Genomic DNA, 20668 nt, shown 5'->3' with positions numbered 1-20668 from the left:
TAGAACAAGCCCCAAAATAATTCCTCAATCCTAAATATTCAGTATTGTTCTGAAATGAAGGTCAATTAATGGATTGCATAGGGACAGTTCTTCACAGCACCTGAAAGGTGAGCAAGGGGCCAGTTTTCAGCCTTCAGCTTGTTGGCAGACAACAAATGGGAGGAACAGAAAGAGGGAATTACCTGAAACAGTACACCACCTTCTCTACTGGTAGGAGGTGGTCTCTAAGGGTGAGTCTACACATACATAATGAACATTAACCTATTTTAATGCGTGCTAAAGCATCATGTAAAAAATGTGGTTTGCTAATTAATATGCATTAAAATAGGCTCATATACATTAAGTCTCACTTTAGAAGTGTTCGCTTTAATTAAATGGACATTAAGCCAGGCTAATGTGCGTTTTCCTAGTACCTCACAATGGAAGGTACGAGATTTAATGCACATTAACTGAAGTAACTTAACACACATGTAGACGCACCCAAAGGTGCCACCCTGCCCTAACTGGTTCAGAAAGGCACAAGGCTTCTTAGGCAATAACCTAATGATGAAGTGGGGTTTTCCCTAAAATAATTCCTGCCTCCCTGAACTTTCCCTTAGTTTGCCTCCAAGGTGTCACTCACCCTACCTTCTGCCTTATTTCAGGCAAATATAGCTAACCACTTCTCTACCTTCTTCATTGGAAGCTCTTCCAAAGGACTCTCATTTTCTACTTGTAAATGACATACTCTGTTTACTCTCACTTTTATGATACATACCACATCTGTTTCTAATGAGGTTGCCTAAGCTCACCTGACCAAGGGCCAAAGCTAACAGTTTCAAGCTATGCTTATCATGGTTACAGAAAAGATTAAGTTCCCATTTCCCAGATAGCAGTCATTATCAATACCAAAATAACAAGGGGAGAGAGAGTGCTGTCCATTCCAAACCATGCAACAGCTCAACCTCTCCACTCTTTAGTGGTTCCAGTGACATCTAAACAATGGATGGAGTCTGTGTGATGGTAAGAAATGCTGAATCCCATAAGGCCTCTACCATTCAAATTCAAGTATGTCAGAAAGGGATTTCCACATAGAGCAGGGGTGTCCAACTTCTAAACAGCCGGGGGCCAAACTCCCCGCAAGCTGCAGTGGGGGCCACATGCCAGGGAAAGCCACAGGCCCCCTAGGTCACATGCCATGTGGAAGCCGCACACCGCACCATGCAGGTACTCCACCCACCATGCATCAAATACCCATGCCTCCCCGCTAGCACCACACCACAAGGGTTCTCTCCCCACAGCCACTGCACTGTGCAAATTCCCCACCCTGCCACAAATGCTGCACCATAAGCCCCACCCCCCCGCCACAAATGCTGCACCATAAGCTCCCCCCCCCCCCCCCTCAACACATTGATGGAGGCCCAGGCTCACCCTCAGCTCTTCACTAGATGTGTCATGCCCCTTTGGGGCAAGGGCAAGCTGCGGAAGTCAAACCAGGAAGGGAGAGCCTGGAGATTCATTTCTATTGTAGCTGAAGTAATGGGGAAAACAGGGCCAGGCAGGAACCCGGGGCCCACAACTTAACCCATTGAAAATCACATGCAGCACATGAGCTGGCAGTTGGACAGCCCTGATACAGAGCGTCCTCAATATGTGGCTATGTGAGAAGTCTTTCTTTTCAGGTAGACCCTGCAAGTGGTTTCCATTCCAAAACAGTATCTATGTAGCCTTGGCATCAGGAGCTTCAGCCTCAACAGCCCTTGGAAGACAGACAGGAAGTTTCAGACACTTTGTTCCTCCATATACAACATCATTAAAGCCATGCGTTTTTAGGCAAAAAAAACAGGCTAAGGTTCTTAACATCATGCCCTTCCCACAAAACAGGAATGGAAGTTAAAGTAATAGCCTCCTATGGTCATGATAATCTTTGTAAGCTGCTCAGCTACTATGGTGGTGAGCACTGTAGAAATGCTTCATTTCAGATCGTATCTGACACTATTTTTTAGCTAGGGAATTTAAGCAGGGTATGTTCTTGTTTATCCTATTACACTCTCACAACAATAGCCCACATTTCATGGTCACGAGTGCTAGTTCACTGCAACTCCCTTCCAGCAAAACTTTGCCATTATTTGTACAATGTTCCAAATGTTGTAGCCTGTTATACACCAGTTCAAGTGATCATGAACATTTTACATATTATGTATGCTGACCAGCGCAGTGTAAGCTAGATGACCTCAGACCATAAAGCACATACAAATAGCCCTGAAGTGACCAAGGCAGAAAACCAGCACCTGATTTATTTGGTCCATTCTGAATGTGTATGTTCTGAGGAAATCCAGATCTGTGAAAGCTATTCTTCTTACCACAAGCTCAACCCCCTGTTAATTCACAATGAAACTCCAGTAATTCAAATAGGGTCGTACAGTATTCAAGTGAGCATATTTGGTTACTTGGGCAGAGAACTGCATTAACAATTTGGCCAGCTAAGTATCATGATAGTGCACAAGCCCATGCAGTGAAAAAGAAAGGCACTACGAAGGTATTTTTGTTTCAGTATTTCTTTGAATTCAAGAATTGTTCTCCATCTCTTTCTCTCTCTCTTTTTTTTTTTTTTTTTTAAGGATCACCAAGTTCTGCTCTATTCTAAGGGCTTCCTCAACAGTCAACAATTCCTACCAGGCAAACCCAGGTCTGCTTTAGCAGACAATAAATGACTGACAACTGAGCATAGTACTGGTTTCCATTTTTCTGAGGAGACATATGAATATACATTTAACAGCATTAAATTTTCTCAAGGTTAACACAGTAACCAAAAACAGGAAGAATTTAACCTTTTCTGATTTCAAGTCCATTCGTGAACATACAATGTTTTGGATTAGGCTGTATACTCAGCAAAAAATGAGTACTGTTTTTTGAAAAAACAGTAAGAGAAGAGATTAATTCCACAAAATGGTGCTGTTTTCCAAGTGGCACATTTCACCAAGTGACAGCACTTTTTGAGGTTTGATCTTTTTTTTTTTTGGTCCTTTGGGACCACTGTCCGAGTGTAGGTGCACTGTTCTTACACACACACAACAACTGCCCACATTTCATATACATACACATATAGACACACATATACATACACATAATAAAATTAATTAGAAAGGATGGAGGAGAATGACTATGCAGAAATAAGGTAAAATAGGTGCATGGCTATAACAAAATTAAGTTAACTGGGGGCTGATATTGTTTACATAAGTCAACCACAAGAAGAATTTTGCTTTACAAGAGTTTGTTTTAGTGTAGCACAAATTTGGTTTTATCAGGCAGCTTAAAAGCAAAAGAGAGAGGGGAGAGGAGAGAGAGAAGCCCCCCTAATAAGAATCAAGTGGTAACTCAACACACAAGACTACTGCTAAATACTAATGCATGTTTACATTTTATATTAGAAATATATTAGAAACCATTGACATTAAAAACCATTTATACAAAAAACAGGTTTAGATAGATGAAATATAAAAGAAGTAATATGAAACTGGCAACATTTGGTTAATATAGAGCTACGAGGGCTGTCAATAGTCTAGAGAAGTAAACTTTATGCAATACATGTTGAGCTAAGCTCTGACCAGCTCAGTCTAAAGGGAAATGAAATTGCTGGCCCATTTCCTTCATACCGCCTAGGAATCATTTCAAAATATGTACAGTTGTGTGACAATGCAGCATAATAGTTAAAGCCTTCGAAGCAGAAGCCAGGAGTTTATGTCTCAACTTTGCAGCCAACTCATGAACTGGGAAAGTCACATAACTTCCATGCCTTCCATGTTCTCCCCACTTGTGTCTGTAAAGCAGAGATAAGTCCTTGAGATCCTTGTGGTTAGAATGCTCTATTAGGGCAAAATATAAAGCGGAGATGCTTATAAGTAGGAAAGCATAAAATCATATCATTCAAATTCCACAAGATCATTTCTCCATTGAAAGCGTAAAGGGTCTGGAAATCAATCATAGAAAAAAAAAGTCACTCAGCATTAGCTGCAGACAGTATGTACTGAAATACTTGTACATGCTGGAAGTTTAAATATGAAGGAGAATATTCTTCATGGGCCTGAACCAAAACTTCTTACACATTAGAAAAATTTAGGCCTAGATGTAACCATTGAAATACAGGTTTGACCACATTTGGTCTGTCCCCACAGCATCAGTATCACCTGAAAAATAAAGACTCCAGAAACTGAGTTTCTATTCAACGCTTCCCAAGATGAGGCAACCTAAGCCAGAGACTGCCCACATTAGGCAAGCTAAAGTGTATAAAATTAAAGCCTGTCTGGGTGTGAGAGTTTGCTTGTAGCAGAGGCTGTGCCTAATCTTATAAAATTCTTTGAAGAATGAGGCATCAGTAATGATGCAAAGTACGCTGGCGATTTAAGCAATTTACGGCAGGTGATGAAGCAGTATTTATGGGGCAGGAGGGGTTGCATACATCATACTTACAACTGGAGATTAACCATTTTATTCAATAAATATGTTCATCTCTTTGCAAATCCTATGCACTCCTGAAATTCTGTAATTGTGGAAGGCTTGTCTCCAGTTTCTTCTGTACCTGCTCTGGAATATTGAAGCTTCTTGAAACCTTATGTCCCATAATTAAAAAATCCTGCCATCAAAAATTTAAAGTATTTGTTGATAACCAAATCCTGCTCATCTCCTTAGGTTTGCCCAATGTATCTAGTGGTCCCTAATCAGGCTCACTTAAGTGGTTGTATAGTTTTAGGCAAGACCATAAATTACATATTTTTATTTAATTCTCAAGTTGATTTTTTTTTCAGCTATGTTACGTGTTCCTCTTCCTCCACTGCCAAACAGTAGAGTCTTCCAAGTCCCAATCCAGTAACTGCTGAATTAAAGACTTTGCATAAACAGGTTTTTCCTGAAAGGATGTTGCTTTATGCTGCCCTAATCATCTTTTATAGTTTCACAAGTAAGATGAAACTGGAAAACACAAAACGAAACAGAGCTGTTGTGGGAGCAAGCACTTCTGGTTTGTCAAATGCGAAGATTTTAAACATTAGAAAGTGACCGTCCTACATGCAACTTCCCAGAAACGTGCCTGAGCCTGTTTCTGTTGCATACAGAATTCTTTATATATCTAGCGTATATTATATTCCCATAACATCCTATGCTCTCTTCGTTGCCAACCTGTAAAGCGTGTAGCTCATTTTCAAAACAAAATGCTTAATAAGATTCCTTTTTTCAAAATACAAATACGATTCACATCGCTGCTAACAAAGGCGCCCTTTAAAAAAAAAAAAAAAAACTGAGGTCAGAAATATACAGGAAGGCTGAAGCTGAAGTGCAAACGTCAGTAGAAAGCTTATAAAACAAAACAGTTAACTTCCACAGAACTTAAATTGTACATGTCCTGCCACATTAGAGAGCTTCTAATTCCTCAGATCGATAGCTGCGAGATGCATACAAGAGTAGTTACTACAGACAGAGCTGATGTAGCTATAAAAAAAAGAATAAAAAACGGTGAATAGGCATTAAAAACCGCTACCTACTGATTCTAAAATGATACCTTCAAACACCCTCATCATCCACCTACCAATTTATTCTATAGGACAAGTAATCTCATCTTTTTATCAGCTCACAAAATATATCAAACAGCAACAAAGAGCAAATATTAGTCATAATTCTGCAGTAAGTACAGTGAAGAACTAATTTGCAAAAACTCCTTTCTTAGGAAAAGTTGGCAAATGCATTTAAAAGATAATTTTTTTTATTCTAAAATTCCTAAATGAATGAGCTTGCTTTAAGCCACCTATCAATAGACAGGATTTTTCTGTGTACAAACAGATCATTACTGTAGCTTAGAATTAAAAACTCCCTTCTGTAGTCATGTATGTGTTTTCACAAACATTCCACATCTGCCCAAGGGAAGAAAAAGCCCTGTTGGCACAGACCCTCAGTGGATTTGGATGGGGTTAAATATCTGGAGATCAGCCACTGGAGGGGGAAAAAAACATTTTGAACAAGTGAATTCAGTGAACTGTCCACAAATGTAAAAATTCTATGAAATAGGCACTTTGTATTATTTTCAAGTCCTATTAAAATGTGTTTTTAAAGTATTTTTGTAAGAGAACTGTGAACTATTGCTCAACTTGTTTGTGGAATCAGTCCTTGAAGGCACTAACATCCTCATATGTTTCAAGGGGAAAGCTCAAAACCTGGAAATGCCTATCAAAGTAAGGTTTATATATTGCATAACAGCCAGGGTGTTACACTGCCACAAGGAAGTGCAAGTACATAGCAGGAAGAAAGACCAGACAATCTTGAGAGCAGTGCTGCAGTAAAGCTCAGTTACTGGCATATCAGCACTGGGCTGCCAAAGTCTTGTCCATGCCGCAGGGGGGCCAAAATGGAGGAGAGGTGGGGAATGATGTTAAAAAGCCCTAACTGCAAGAGATGGTCCTATTTACTAGTGTTCAGATGGCCAGGAAGGTTGGTATAGCTAAGAACATTCCAGTTCTGCTTCCAAGAGCACAGTTTGTTCTATGGAAAAGCAGCTACTTTCCAAACAAGATCTATAAACAAGACAAGTGATGGCTTTGCTCTTTTAAGACACTCCCCAAAAACGATACTTCTGAGGAAGCAAGTTGACTAAATCTGCTATTTCAGATGTGTAATCTGAGGGGAAGGTGATCCAGTAGCTGAAGCACAAAAATCAGAAGTCAGATGCTTGCCAGTGGAGAAAAGGAAGGAGTTGTGGCTCTGTCCTTGACTTTCCCTACCTTTGACAAATCACCTGAACTCTTATACTGCAGTTTTCATCTGTAAAAAGAGAAGTTGGAACTCCACAACCTCCCCCCAGTCCTCCTCCACACACACACTTCAAAGTGGAAGCAAGAGAGATCCTCAGATAGAAGACACTATAGAATTGAGGCATAAGTGCTCTGTACACCACTCTGATAAAACCAAATTAATTACCACCACTATTACAAAATTCCCAAGCAAATATCGCAGCAGTCATATTTTACCTGTAAAAATGTGGATTGTCTCACTGCAAATGCCTAAAAGCCGTGGGGCAGATGGGTCTAAAAATCAGCAGTCATTTGCATTAGTTATTTACATGGACATTATGCAACATTCTCCTCTTCAATAAGAAATGAGCACTTACATATGCCTGCTATAGGATCTCCACAAGATATAGTTCTGTATTTCATTAATTTAAACAGTAAAAATATCCTTGCTAAAAACGCAGATTTTCCACTGTGTGCATTTGTTGTTTCACCATCTTGCCTTCTAAAAAAACTAATTCTTATGATGTTAGGGCAACAGCCATGAATAAATTTGAAAAATATTTAAATGTTAAATGAGAATGAACTGAAAACAGAGGTCTATGAAATTCACCCATTCTGTTGCTGCGGCAAAGAGTTTTTTCCATCTTAGCAAACATGCGTCTAGGAAGATTCCAGTAATAAATCAGTCATCTCTTCAAGGACATTTCATATATGTTAAAAAACATACTTTTATTTCATCATGGAGCAGACATGAGGGTTTTTGTTTGTGTCAAGAATACAGCCACAATCCTAGCTTTAGGGTAACATAAAAGGACAATTTTTGCATAATTTGTTTTCAATGTCTCAGGAATTTAGCATTCCCAGAACTCAAGCAAGCTCTTTTTTTTTTTCCTTTAAAAAAGGAAGGTCAGGAGAGGGGAGGAAATCAGAAGGTATCAGGGATTTCACATCATAAAAGTTAAAAGCAACTGCCCAAGATGGCTTCAAAATTCACCAGCATCTTCTCAGATCTGCAGTGCTCAGATCCACTCCTTTGCTGCCCTGCCCTTTTCTTGCTCTGTTCAGAACATAAGTGATAGCAACAGACTGGAAAGCATTTCACTCTAACACTTTCCTTTTCTTGGCATGAAGAAGTGTCAGACTTGGTCTTGACACATATAGCTTCATCCTACTGTTTATGTAAACAGATACCAACATGCCACGTAAAAATTATTTCTGACCATGATAAAATATGAGACAGACAGTTTGATATGTAGAACATAATCGGAAAGGAAAACTAAGGAATGACTTGGCTTTGCTGATTTCCTGAAAGGTCATCAAATGAAGTACGTTTCACTGCTGTTCAACGGGCTTAGGCCTTAAACATAGCAGCAAGAACACACTTGATCTTTCTGTCACTCTGTACTTTGTACATCACCTACGTGTCAGGGTACAGAATGAATTAAAACCATGAGCCAAGTCTTCCTGCAGTGAGGCTGAAGGAGGAAAAAAAAAAGAAAAAGGAGAGACCAACTCCAGCTGTGTCCCTTTCCTAATGGTTCTGATGTATAAATTTAGTATGCTGGACACACGTTCTTTATATTACTTCCAGCCCTTAAAATTAAAATCCATTATTACCATGCATTCCAAGGCTATACAGAGTCTACCTGATGTCTCAGCTCTGCAGAAAAAAAAATCCTTAATAGAAAGTTATTGCCAGCAGCTGCTCTGTTGTCAGGAGGCTGCATAGGCCCTGCAAACCAAACAGAAACTGAATAATCCACCTAGGAGAACAGAACTGGTCCTTCCTCTGATGCCACCAAGTCATTATAAAATATATGTAAATTGCTTTGGGGATGTGTTTAGCCACAAATAATATGATCATCTTATCTACTGATCTTTCAAATTACTTAAAAGTAGGTCACCCTGCTACTACTTACACCATGGCTAAGAATATTGCAATCATGCCGAAAGCTTTACTTTTGCCCTCCTTTGAAGTGGTCTGTTTTTCAGGCTCTAAATATGAAAGAAGACCGGGTGTTGTGTGTGCTTAAAATATATATTTTTTTTAGGTATCAAAGACTCCAAAACTGGATCTGTAACTAATAAACGTGGGGGGAGGGAGACGACACCCTTGATTCTGACTGCTTAGCAGATCAATATTATATACGTGCTTTTAAACCTCTGCAATCTGGATCTGTTTCTCACGAATGTGAAATGTCAGACAACCTGCCTCCTGACAGGATAAGGCCATGTTAGAACGCAGGAGGCAAACAACTGACATTAGTCCAGATCTATTTTTAGTAATGATTTAATGGTCTACAACCAAAATTTGTTACCATTGCTGGTGAAAAAATGTGATGCCATTTGCTGTGAAAAAAAAAATCAGAACAGTCATTTCCAGTGCACAGAGAAACTCTACAAAAATATGTAAATAACATTACACAGCAAATCCACGGACTGTAAACTTCCTTGCACCACAAGGCAGAAAGAAGGATTATCAAATCCCTATTCTCGGCATGTAGTACATTACTATTTCCAAATGGTTTAAACGCCTCGGATCCTTTAGCATTAGTCAAATACTTTTTTTTTTTCTCCTTCAGCCCTTCATATAGCGGTATTTGAAAACTTGTAACAAACATTTGTTCACCAACTGTCCTTTCTTCATATATAATTAAACATGAAGGAAACTGATCAACAATAGGTGCCCTACATGGCTATAAATAGATATCTATCTGACAAGCATTGTTGGGGGGGGGGCAGGGAGTCCATGATTCACACCTCAGATCATGAAGACTCAGATTCAATTCACAGGGTGAATTACAAATTAAATGTTCTTTTTTCCAACATAAGGTTGGCGTCAACTACCCGAGGCTGACCACTAACGCACACTGCATACAAATAAATTTATCCTCTAAAAATTAAATTATGCATTGTTTTTACACACAATATGAATATGAGTAGACTCTCACCTGAAAAGGAAAAATGTTGTTGTCAGCTCGATTCAAACTGTCTTCCATCCAAGATTTTGGAGCAAAGGCAGAGCTGGGCCGAGCATACTTCTGCAACTGGATATGATTACTTGCAAAATTCTTCTTCAGGGGGGAGATGGAGTTCAGGGGTGTTATCCCTCCATTCAGTCCCCTACGGTGGTCTCGACCTTGGGACCCTCCCCACCCACCGTATCCACCGCCACCAGGGCTCCATGAAGATGGTGTAGGTGATGGGCTTTGGTAGCTGCTCCATGGAGAAGGTGGTTTGTTAAGATTATTAGCCAAATGAGGCAGTTGATTAAAAGCAGCATTTCTATGTGTAAATGGAGGTGGATGAGGGCTTGCAGGAGACCTCCTCTGTTGCTGATGCTGATTGTGATGATGCTGAAAATGGGGGTGATGAGGGTGGTGTTGAGAGAGGGGTCCAATCTGGGGGGAAAAGCTACCTCCAAAGCCAGGGCTGACATGATGTGGAAAATTCTGAAACAGCAGAGCACCATTATTCGCTGAGGCAGCAGGGACCCCTCCCTGGTGAAAAAAACTTGCATCTTCATTGATTATTGTCGAAGACGAAGGAGCTATCGCTGCAGACCAGTTACTAAAACCAGTCAGAGAAGATGCAGTGGATGTTAAGGGCTGAGTTGAAGTGCCTAGCCCTGAAGCTTCTTGATAATCAAATCCTGTTAACACTGGTGATTCTATTCTTATTTTCTCCTTCCCGTTGCCATTCTCTGAAGAATTATCTCCCTGATTCTCTTCAGATTTCGCTTTCTCGGGTTCAGGCAGCATGCCTGCTTCCTGACTCTGACTAGGGGAAAGCTGCTGTTTTTCTAGGGACTCTTGCTTTTCCTGTTGCTGACTTTTAGATTTTTCTGACCCCAGAATCTCATCCTGAATGTTATGGGCAGCTGGAGCAGGAAAGAGCCAAGCTGACCCAGCACTACTGCCATTGGCAGCTGTGTTATTATTTATAAAAGCAGCAGGGCTGGGGGTTGCATTTTGATGATGGTGCGGAGGCTGCAGATGTGGATGAAATCTGACTGGAAAAGCTGACTTATTCCCAGTGTTGTTTTGCACTAACACTCCAAACCCGTAATCCCCCATTTATTATATTTAGGATTTGAACTCTTCCTGTAAGAACAAGTGGATGTTTAGTGTTTACCTCTTCTCCCCCCCCCCCCCACCCCCAAGAGAGGCTAACAGATACCTCGCTTTAACCTAGATATTCCAGTTTCTCCCTCAGCCCAGGCTATGTCTCTGATTTGGATACAAATTCTACTTTCTTAGAAGATAAATCTCTCAGACTATTTTAGAAGGGGGGTGGGGGTCAATTTGTATTCACTTCCTTCCTTTGGCCAGGAGGAAGGGAAAAATAAATCTTTGGTTTGCAAAATAAGAGGTTTCCTTTTCCAAAGGAAATGCACAGCAACAAGGAAGAAAAAAGGAGCCGGGGGAGCTTCTGGGGGCGTAGGAAGAGGTTTTGCTATTCTGTTCTTCTCCTCCTCAGCAGCCTTGACGTGCCCATAAATGAGTTAAGAGGCAGGAGTGGGGAGGAGGTGGTGGTGGGGCGGGGTGGAAAAAAAAAAAGACAAAAGATACGATGATGCCTGGTCCCCTTTCCCCTCGGCAACAAAAAAATATAGATTTAAATCTGGAATAATTTAATAAACGCTCTATAATCTAATATATATCTGCGTCCTGTTCAGAAGTCCTTGCAGGGGAGGAGGATTTCAGCATTCAGGGGGGCGGTGCGGGGGCGGGCGGAGGCTCGGTGCCCTGCTGCAGCCGCCGGTGCCGGCCGTGCACGGTCTCGGAGCAGTGCCCGGGCAGGAGGGGGCGGGCAGGCGGGGGGTGTCCGAGGAGCGTCACGCCAGTCCCGCCGGGCCGAGGAGGAAGGTCGGCATCGCAGAGATGAGCCGGGGGGAGCGGGGCGGGCGGACGGACGGGAGGCCGGGGAAGGAGGGGCCTGGCTCCCTGCAGCGGCAGGAGCGGGGCGGGGAGGGCCCTCAGGGACGCGGCATCCAGCCGGCCGGTGTCCCAGCGTCTGGGGAGCCCCGCGCCCGTCTCACGAGTCCTGGCGGTGGCGGCAGCGGCGGTGGCGACGGGGGGGTTTACCTCAGCAGAGCAGCTGCCTCCTTGAGGGCGGCGGCGGGGCGGGCTCGGCTCTGCCCCATGGAAGGTGCCGGCCCGGCTGCCCGGGGGTGGCGGGGCAGGGCCGGCGGCCGCTCCCCCCTCATGTAAGACACCGCCGGCGGGGCGGGGCGGGGCCTCGGCGGCCGCTTCGGATCTCCGGCCAGTGCCTCCCTCCTCGTCCCCGGCCGCGCCGCCGAGCCCGTCTCCTCAGCGCGGAGCCGCCGAGCGAAATGACAACCAGCTGGAGCGAGCGGCGCGGCACTTCCGGTTGGGGCGGGGCCAACCCGCCCCGCCCCTCTGCCGCCTCCGGCTCAGGCCCCTCCCCCCCGCGGCCTCCAGCCTCTTCCAGGGCGTGGGAAGCCATGTTTGTTTGGGGCACGTCGGCGGCAGCGTCCTTTCGGTAGCCATCTTGAGTTAGGGCAGGAGGCTGGCTAGCGGGCTAACACGGGGAGTGAAGCCGCCACTGCGTAGCCATCTTTGGTTGGGGCAAAGCTATTTCTAGACGCGATGAGTGTGTGCAGGCGGCAGATGAAGGAGGTGGCTGCGGCCTCTGCGGCTCCCTGGGGCACTCAGTGCTGCGCACCAAGTTTAGGGGTCAGCTGCAGATTTCAGCCTCAGCTTGAGGAGTTGGGTGGGGCTTGCAATTTGCAAACTGGGCCATGGCTCAGGCCCCCAGCTGAGGAGCAGCTTCAGGCCACGGACCTGGCTGGGCCCACTGACCCGTCAGGGCTGCAAGTCGCCTGTAGAGCTGGGTTTTCTCCACGTGGTCCCTTCACCCTGAGGGCCGAGGCCTGTTGCAAGCACTACCGAATAGCATCGCCACCTATACCTGAGGCCCCTTTCCTCCCTGTCAGACCTCACTGCCTTCTGGTCTGAGATTTGCCCGTTCGACCTCCCGGTAGAGATACCGGGTGATCAGGAGTGCAACAACTGAATAAGAGGAAGAAAAACAAGATAAAAAGAACCTGCATAATATATACTGACATTTTACACCAAACTTTACCCATCCCATCACCAAGATACCTAACAGTCTCAAACCGTGCAGTGTTCACACAGGCTGTATCAGAAATTGGTCTGTTCATACATATCTATAGTGGTACACTTTTGTGAAGTTTTGTTTTTGTATTTTTTTTCTGTTTGTTTCTTTTTTCTTGTTTTTGTTTGTTCTTCTTTTTCCAGCCTTCTTAATGATTCTGAGAATCACTTATTTGGAGAGAGTGTCATTAGATCCAATGTTGCAGTGTTTTTGGTTGTAGCCGTGTTGGCCTAAGGACATAGGCAGGCAAGCTTCTTTGGGTAGATGTGATATCTTTTATTAGACCAACTGAGTCATTGGAAAAAAAGTTCTTTGCAAGCTTTCAGGCACAAGCACACTTAAAGCTTTTTTCTAACGACTCAGTTGCCCTGATAAAAGGTACCACATCTACCCAAAGAAGCTTGCCTGCCATTAGATCCAATGTGACATTATCTTTTATTTCTTAAGAGTGTAGAAATGAGACACAGAGACAAGGGATACCATTTTTAAAAACTCCTAAATGACATAAGAACCAAAGTCCCATTTAAAAAAAAAAGATGTAGGCATTTATGATTATAAGTCGCATTGAAGTTTTCTTTAGAAAGTACTTTCAAAAGACAATGTTTTCTTTTGTGTTTTTTTTAAATCTCGAAAGAAACAAGTGGTAGCTTTGCAGTTTTTCCCTGAGGCAAAATTAGGTGGCAGAAGACATAAACATGGATATGAACAAACAGAGGTACAATAAATTTGATTACAGACACTAGGAATTGAACAGATCTGCTAATAATAAAAAATTAAAATAATTAAGTTTAATGTTAAGGGCTTTAAAATGTTTATCATCACTACTCCCACTGAAGGCAAATGAGTTAAAGACAGAAATACAGCAGTAGAGTGAAACAAGGAGAAAGGTCTCCATGTAAAATGAAGCCAAAGAAGCCATATTTTGTGCTCATTAAACATGGCAGCTCACTGTGACGTAGAGTCACATGCTTTTTCCTTATGCTCCCCCACCCTGTTGCCCTTCTAACACAGGCTCACCCAGAACATACAGCAAAGTCATCTGGACAGCCGCAATGGTGCCTGGTAAGCATGACTTGAAAGGTCAGCTGGATGCTTTCAGCTGCCAGTTTCACCCCTCCTCCCCTGCTTCTAGACTGATAAACAGAGTGTGTGACAGATGTTCTGGTATCAAATGCAAATGGAAATCACCATGTACAGCATTGGCTAACATGGAAGTTTTGTAATTCTTAGCTAAATTTGTAAAGGAAGGGAGAGGAGGTTTAAATTGTGACATCCAGTAAATCTGATCTCTCAGGATGATGAGATGAAGCCATTATAACATCTGAGAGCTATAAATAGGAGTGTTTATAGACAGATGAAAAAATCCTACTGAGCCACATATATACCAGGATACACTTAATGCCAGAATGCAAGTGTCAAGGTTGGGATGATGGGAGAAGAAGGCCTTTTTTTCCATTAATATACCCTCATGAGCATTACTTGATTTCTTCTTAAACTACCACGCTAGGGCAACAGCATTAGGAAGCTTATATAAAACCCGAAGTGATACACAGTACCGTACAACCCAGGCTCAGACTGACTTCTGTAAAGTTTTCACAGAACATGCACTACAGGATCAGGCCTTTGGTTTCTAAAATGCTTTAGAAAGCTTTGGAATAAAAGGCAATAATGTATATATATTTATATATACACAGCTTTGTGTGTGTGTGTGTGTATTTTATATATATGCACACACATACATACACATGCTAACATATATTGCCCATAAAATTCCACAAATATTAATAATTATGAAAATGATTACTATATTAATAATATATTATGTAATAATAGTGTTTATTAATAATGTATCTTATTAATGTACACATATTATTACATATTACATAGTAACATATACTATTATATTTACATATATTAGAAAATAGATGTGCTTAATAAACAAAAAGTTAAATGACAAGCGTTTAACTATAATGGATAATAACGTATTATCAATTATGTATTGATGTATACTTAATATTGATATGCTGTTATCAGTATATAATAGCTATTAAAGTATATGTTGCCTTTAGCTTTCTATGTTTATTGAATGTTTATTAACTATTATTTTTCCTTGTGAAACAACCTTCATGCAAACCACGAGCCTGATTTTGATGGTTATTAGGCATGCATTATGAACTTCTATGCTTAATTTGAGTGTGATTACCAAATGAGTAGGAGCATGCATAACACATCTGAATAGTTTTTTTTGCATATGGAGTCATCTGGTCTGTCTGAACATAAGTCACAACCTCATGACTGACATTCAGTTGCACACCTAATGTTTCTGAAAATCCCTTCTTGCAGTACAGTATGAAATATATGGATATGGGGCAGGAACAGATCCAGTTGCACCCCCGTTTGATTCCTGCTCCATTCTACACACTAAATTCAACCCTCTCTCCATTTTTTAATGGCCACTGTTCAAACTATTCTTTCTTCTACAATTGTGCTGTTTGTTAGCCATCCCTGATAATGTCTTTATTTCACAGCCCCGCAGACTGTTTTTAGCTCTAGCTAAAAAACTTAAGTCAGGTGTGGCAATATTTACTGAGGTGTAGAAATGACTGACAATAAAGTATTGGAGGCACTGTCAAGATGCTCAAGGTGGCTAGATTTTGCTTTATGAGCCTGAATAAGAGATGTGCATTTAACTCTAGTGAGTATGGCACTAATGACAATATCTTTCAACTATTCTGAATCTTTTTTGCCTAGTTTGTTGTGGTTTTTTAAACTTAGTATATGATTGTGCAAATTAATGCACATTCAAATAGTTGTTTTTCTTTGATCTTAAACTGAATATTATATTTCTAGCCCCCTAATATATTAATAAACCTTCTAGCGTCCCTTTAAATAAAGAAAAATGTGTTATAAGTGATGATGGTCTGCACCATCTGCACCCCCATTTTCAAAATCCTACATCTGCCCATGCACTGTGCCCATTGTTTTTTGCCCGCTGTAAGTGGAACTTAGTATTTAGTTTATTTTGAGCAAGAGGGAGAAGGGAACCTTTGCTCTTTATTACCTTTTAAATGTCATCTTGGCTGCTTACAGATGTTAAAAAAAACTGAACAGTGCTTTAAACTTGACACGCTTCCACACCAAGCCCAGTGCTAGCCCAGAAGAGGCAGCACATTAGTTGGACTCAGCTTGTCTAACATCTGTATAGGTCAGGCACGTTAGCGAGGCTTTTTTGGTGCTTTTATCTAATAGCTGATTGAGTCAGCTATTAGATAAAAGCATCAAAAAGCTCTGCTGAAGCACTCAATCTATACAGATGCTGTAGAGCCAGGTTGAAGTAATGCATTGCTTCTTCCAGTAAAGTGTGTTGGGTTGTTGTTGTTGAACGTCTGCAAGCAGACCTTGTATTTAATATTACAAATGCACCAGAAATACTCTATTGTACACTTATTAGAAATGAAAAATAAATGGACCTGTCATATTTACAGGGCTAGCTGAATCTCTCTCCTCTTCATAGTCTCCCTCAGATTAGAGGCCTTGCACCTTAGTGTCTCTAAGTGAAATCTTGGGATTCTTCCATTGCTAGACTGGGCCCTGGGCCCTATATATATTGTACTTACCCAGCAGGTCCAACAGTGGTTCATGTTTGGAGAGTGTCAACTGTAGTGTACAATAAGCAAAGTGCATTCTTAGAGGATTGATTTTATTTTACCAGCAAAAATATAGCATTTGGAAAGAAAATAAGATCTTAAACTGACAAACATTCCACATGATTATCCTACTGTCCTGTGATAGGGGCCAAGGCAGGCCTGGCTTCTTCAGGCACCCCAGCAGGTGGCTGTATCTGTCTGATTCCCCTCAAAACTCCCCCAACACTGATCTTGTCTTTTGAAATAATCACGCTCCTTATTAATCCAGCCAGAATCCATTTGTTCTTGTCAATGCCAAGGCTGTAGGAATTCCAATCCTTGTCAATTCCAGTTGAATAGGCTCAGCAGATCAAACCAGACTCCTTAGAGCCAATGCCTCTGCCATTGTCCTGAAACAACCCTCGAATTTTCACTGAAGGGTAACTTATTTTGAAAAAATCTTCTCTCACCTCTCATTCTCCTTATAATTGCCTACTAAACTGAATCAGTATATTCCTACAGTTAACATAAAAAAATCATGTCAACGTATAGGATTAATAAATGATTATAGACTAGCTCCAGATCCATCACAAGACCTATCCATCTAAACATGAAAGGCCACTTCCCCCACGTCTTTCCATGCCATACTGACATGCTTGAGATCAGCTGAAGCTCTCAAGTTGGAAATTCGTTGGTAAACGAGTGAAGCATTATGCAAGATGTTCCCTGTGAGTGTCCCATGGCTTTGAACTACATTCCCCCATGATATGAAATAGCTGGAGTCTGATGAATTTCAGGTCATTCCACAAGGCTCATTTCTCCCCTCAGGCATTTAAAAATAGGGGAAGGGTGCAGGATCGTAAGTGGACAGATGGGGAAATGACTGTGGAGGATATGTGGTGTGCTGAATGTACTACACTTGTGACTACAGTTATATCAGGAGTGTCTGGAGCAGGGATAGGCAATGTTTCTTGGCTGGCGTGCCGAAAAAACCACAATGTCTACCTTGGAAGGTGCCAGAGTGCCAGCATGCCAGAAAAACAAAATGGGGGGAGTTTACATAGCAAGACGCACTGCATATTAGTATATTTAATAAGCATAAATGTTGCCTTTGTTGTTGTGTATTCCTTTTTTGTTAAGCATGTTGCAATGAGAGAGAGCTAGAAATAAGAGAAAGGGGAAAAAGAAAGAAAAAAGAGAAAGGGAAAGAAAAAAGAGGAGAGAGAGAGAGAGAAAGAAAAAGGAGAACAGAGAGAGAACTAGACACATACACATGAACACAGAGAACCAGACACACACACAAAACCACACGTGCACAAACACAAAGAACCAGAACACATCCAAAACAGACACATGCACCCACATCCAGAACCAGACACATGTGTGCACACACAGACACACAGAACCAGTTCTGCAGGCACACGGAGTTGGGCTGCTGGACCACCGGACAAAGTCTGACCCAACAATGCCCTGAGCCCACTGTAGTCCCTGTGCTTCCCCAGGGAGGCAGCCCCCAGGCTGCAGCGTGTCCGGCCGAGGCCCTGGCCCACAGCCTGCCCATCAGTCCAACCACCCACCCACCCTGCACAGCTAAGCCCGCAAAGGTGCGGCACTCCTGGCAAGGGGCAGTGCCAGCTTCATCTCGGTGGGGGTCTGGGTCTGGGCTGGGCTTGGAGCCGGTGGAAGTCAGGTGGGCTCAGCTGCAAGCCCTGGGCTCCATGGTTGGCAGCAGCTACCCAGAGCCTGAGCTGGCTGCAGCCAGGAGGCTGCAAACAGCTGCTCCAGGCTCTGGCATCAGCTTTGTCCTGGCAAGTGCATGTGCGCCTTGGAGTGGACAGCAGGTATAGGGCCTGAGGCAGCACAACCTTCCCGCTGTCCACTCAGAGGTGCACGCACAGTTGCTGCCAACATAGAGCTGATGCCAGGGCTGTGAAGCCCGGCGCAACTGTTTGCAGCCTGCCCGCTGCCTGTACTGGGAGCAGCCCGGGCTTCATGGCTGGCAGCTGTTACCAGAGCCAGGGCTGGTGGTAGTGTGCCGAGCAAAATGGCCTTGCGTACCATGCTCAGCGCACGTCCCAGGGGTTGCTCATAAAGATGGGTGCCAATTTTTACACTTGTATAAATTAAAATCAACACAAATTTTTTCAGAGTTAAATGACCACAAAAAGAGAAAGAAATCATGAGGATATGTACATTCCGGGGGAGGGTGGGGGCAGGGGGAGGGAAGAGATGGCATTTCCATTCAGCAACATTTGTCAAAAAGTTTCAATCAACAGTTGGGCGTGTATAAGCACCTCCATACTCCAAGCTATTTTAAACCTGTAGTCACCTGTTTATGTGATTGGGTGATCCAGATCTTTTCAACAAACCCCAAATTGCATACACATGTTAAGTAAGCTCTTTCCTCTGCAATCCTATATCCCCTGTTTCCACCTGTGAAAATGGATTTGTTTACATAAAGTGAAAAGCATCATTGTTTCTGACCTAGTAATTACAGGGTTACCATTGCCCCTTTTGTTTATCATTTTGCAACCTATGCAAGCCTGTCTGAATTTTAAATACTATTTTCCTCCATACTTTATGAGTCACTCTATTATTATTATTATTATCCTTATCATCAGATTCAAAGTTAACAAGCACTTCTGTCAAGAAGTGACAGACCTGCCTCTAATGTATGGCTGTTGAATAAATAGGTTGGAAAGGATAGCATCAACAGCCTGATTTTCATGCAGGCACACCCTGCAATGCAAAAGGACAAATGCAGCTCAACGAGTGTGTTGTGAGCAGAACTTCCAAATGCTAGCATCAATCCTTGGGCATGACAAACATGGTTTGCTGTTATTAGCCGTCCAATGAAGGCTTCTCCCCAGGTGATATCTTGATGACGTCAGCTGCTCAGGAGGACTGGCATCATTTTATATGGCCTCTTTAAGCTAAAACTGCCAGATAATACACAGAGATTGCAATAATGACATCTAATTGCAAGGAAGAGTAGATCACTACCCAAAATTAGTAGTGTCTATAAATATGAGTGTTTAAGCACTGGAAAGGAAGCTGCTACCTTGATGGGTTGCTGGAGGTAAATCAAGAGCAGGCAGTTGGGTTCTGTAGTCCCCGAAAGGAGGGATTTCTTTGAATTGCAACCTAAGTTTTGTGGATCTTTGCAATAGATTAAAGAAGGAGGTACACCAGCATTTTAAAAACCAATCACTTTTAGCCATGAGAGAATTTCAAATGACTTTGAAAATCTTTTTCCACCCCAAATGTCCAAACAGGAGATGTCATCTCTGTGTCCTACACCACATCACCAGCCTCGAGTTCCTGCTAAGAAATACCAGTACAGAAACAGCATCCACTGCAAGACAAAAGATATTATTACTTACTATGATTTCCAGTGATGGACAGACTGGAATTATGACAGGTATTTCTGAAGCTCTTCAACATATATATCCTTATTGCTCAGATTAAATATTTACCTAGGGGTCTAGCAGGGCATTTGTAATATCTAGACTTACTCAAACCACAAGCCTAAATATTTGCAGGTTTAAGTCAGTTCTTCTTCCTCCAGCAATAGATAAATTGAGTACCAGAAGCTTATTTCATAGAGGTCTTCTGGACATAAACTTTATAAGTCTATATTTTAAAAGTTTTAGGTGGCAAATTGCATCTTCAGATATCTAACTACCTTTAAAAATCCAACACAAAGTTCCTGTCTACTCTGCTTTGACATTAAACTTCCCATGGTACTTTGTACAAAAGTGAGGATTTATGCTAATATTCTTTCTTGTTTCTTTCTCCACATCTCCAAGGGTGCAAGATTCAATGTGCCAATTTTCTCTACCAAGGATATAGCTGCAGTTCAGTGGTTAGGTATATAGCTAGCACTTTATCCTGAAAAAGCCTTAGAAGGAAATTACATTTTAACTGTATAAAGTATCATAAATAATCATTAACATATAATGGGTTCATCTACGGAGATAGCTAACTTAAAAGAAGGAATTCCATGAGCCATCTCTCCTGATATTTTTAGACAATGCTAGCTGGTGATCTTCAAGGGCACTTTCTATAGGGGAGGACCACCCTAGAATCAGTCCTCAAGGGCACAAGCCCCTTGACAAGCTCCTTACTGCTAAGCTAAAACATGAG

The 20668-nt window shown here is 42.2% G+C and overlaps 1 protein-coding gene across 3 annotated transcripts in view; it reads right to left on the bottom strand.

Moving 5' to 3' along the window:
• Nucleotides 1–20352, bottom strand: part of CPEB4 (cytoplasmic polyadenylation element binding protein 4) — a 74341-nt gene extending 53989 nt beyond the window's left edge. For 2 of the 3 annotated variants that reach the window (XM_019478398.2, XM_006270850.4), the window contains exon 1: nucleotides 9707–11892. In XM_019478398.2, the coding sequence (XP_019333943.1) occupies nucleotides 9707–10831 (1125 nt within the window). In that variant the 5' untranslated portion in view covers nucleotides 10832–11892. Of the gene's footprint in view, nucleotides 1–9706; nucleotides 11893–19905 lie in introns of those variants that run through there. The other variant, XM_019478400.2, reaches the window with a different exon arrangement.
• Between the last annotated feature and the right edge of the window lie 316 nt (nucleotides 20353–20668).

This window comes from Alligator mississippiensis, chromosome 9, assembly GCF_030867095.1.
Source record: "Alligator mississippiensis isolate rAllMis1 chromosome 9, rAllMis1, whole genome shotgun sequence".
Taxonomy (NCBI): Eukaryota; Metazoa; Chordata; order Crocodylia; family Alligatoridae; genus Alligator; species Alligator mississippiensis.
Note: the sequence above shows the minus strand (reverse complement) of the source record. Positions and strands in the feature narration are given on the sequence as shown.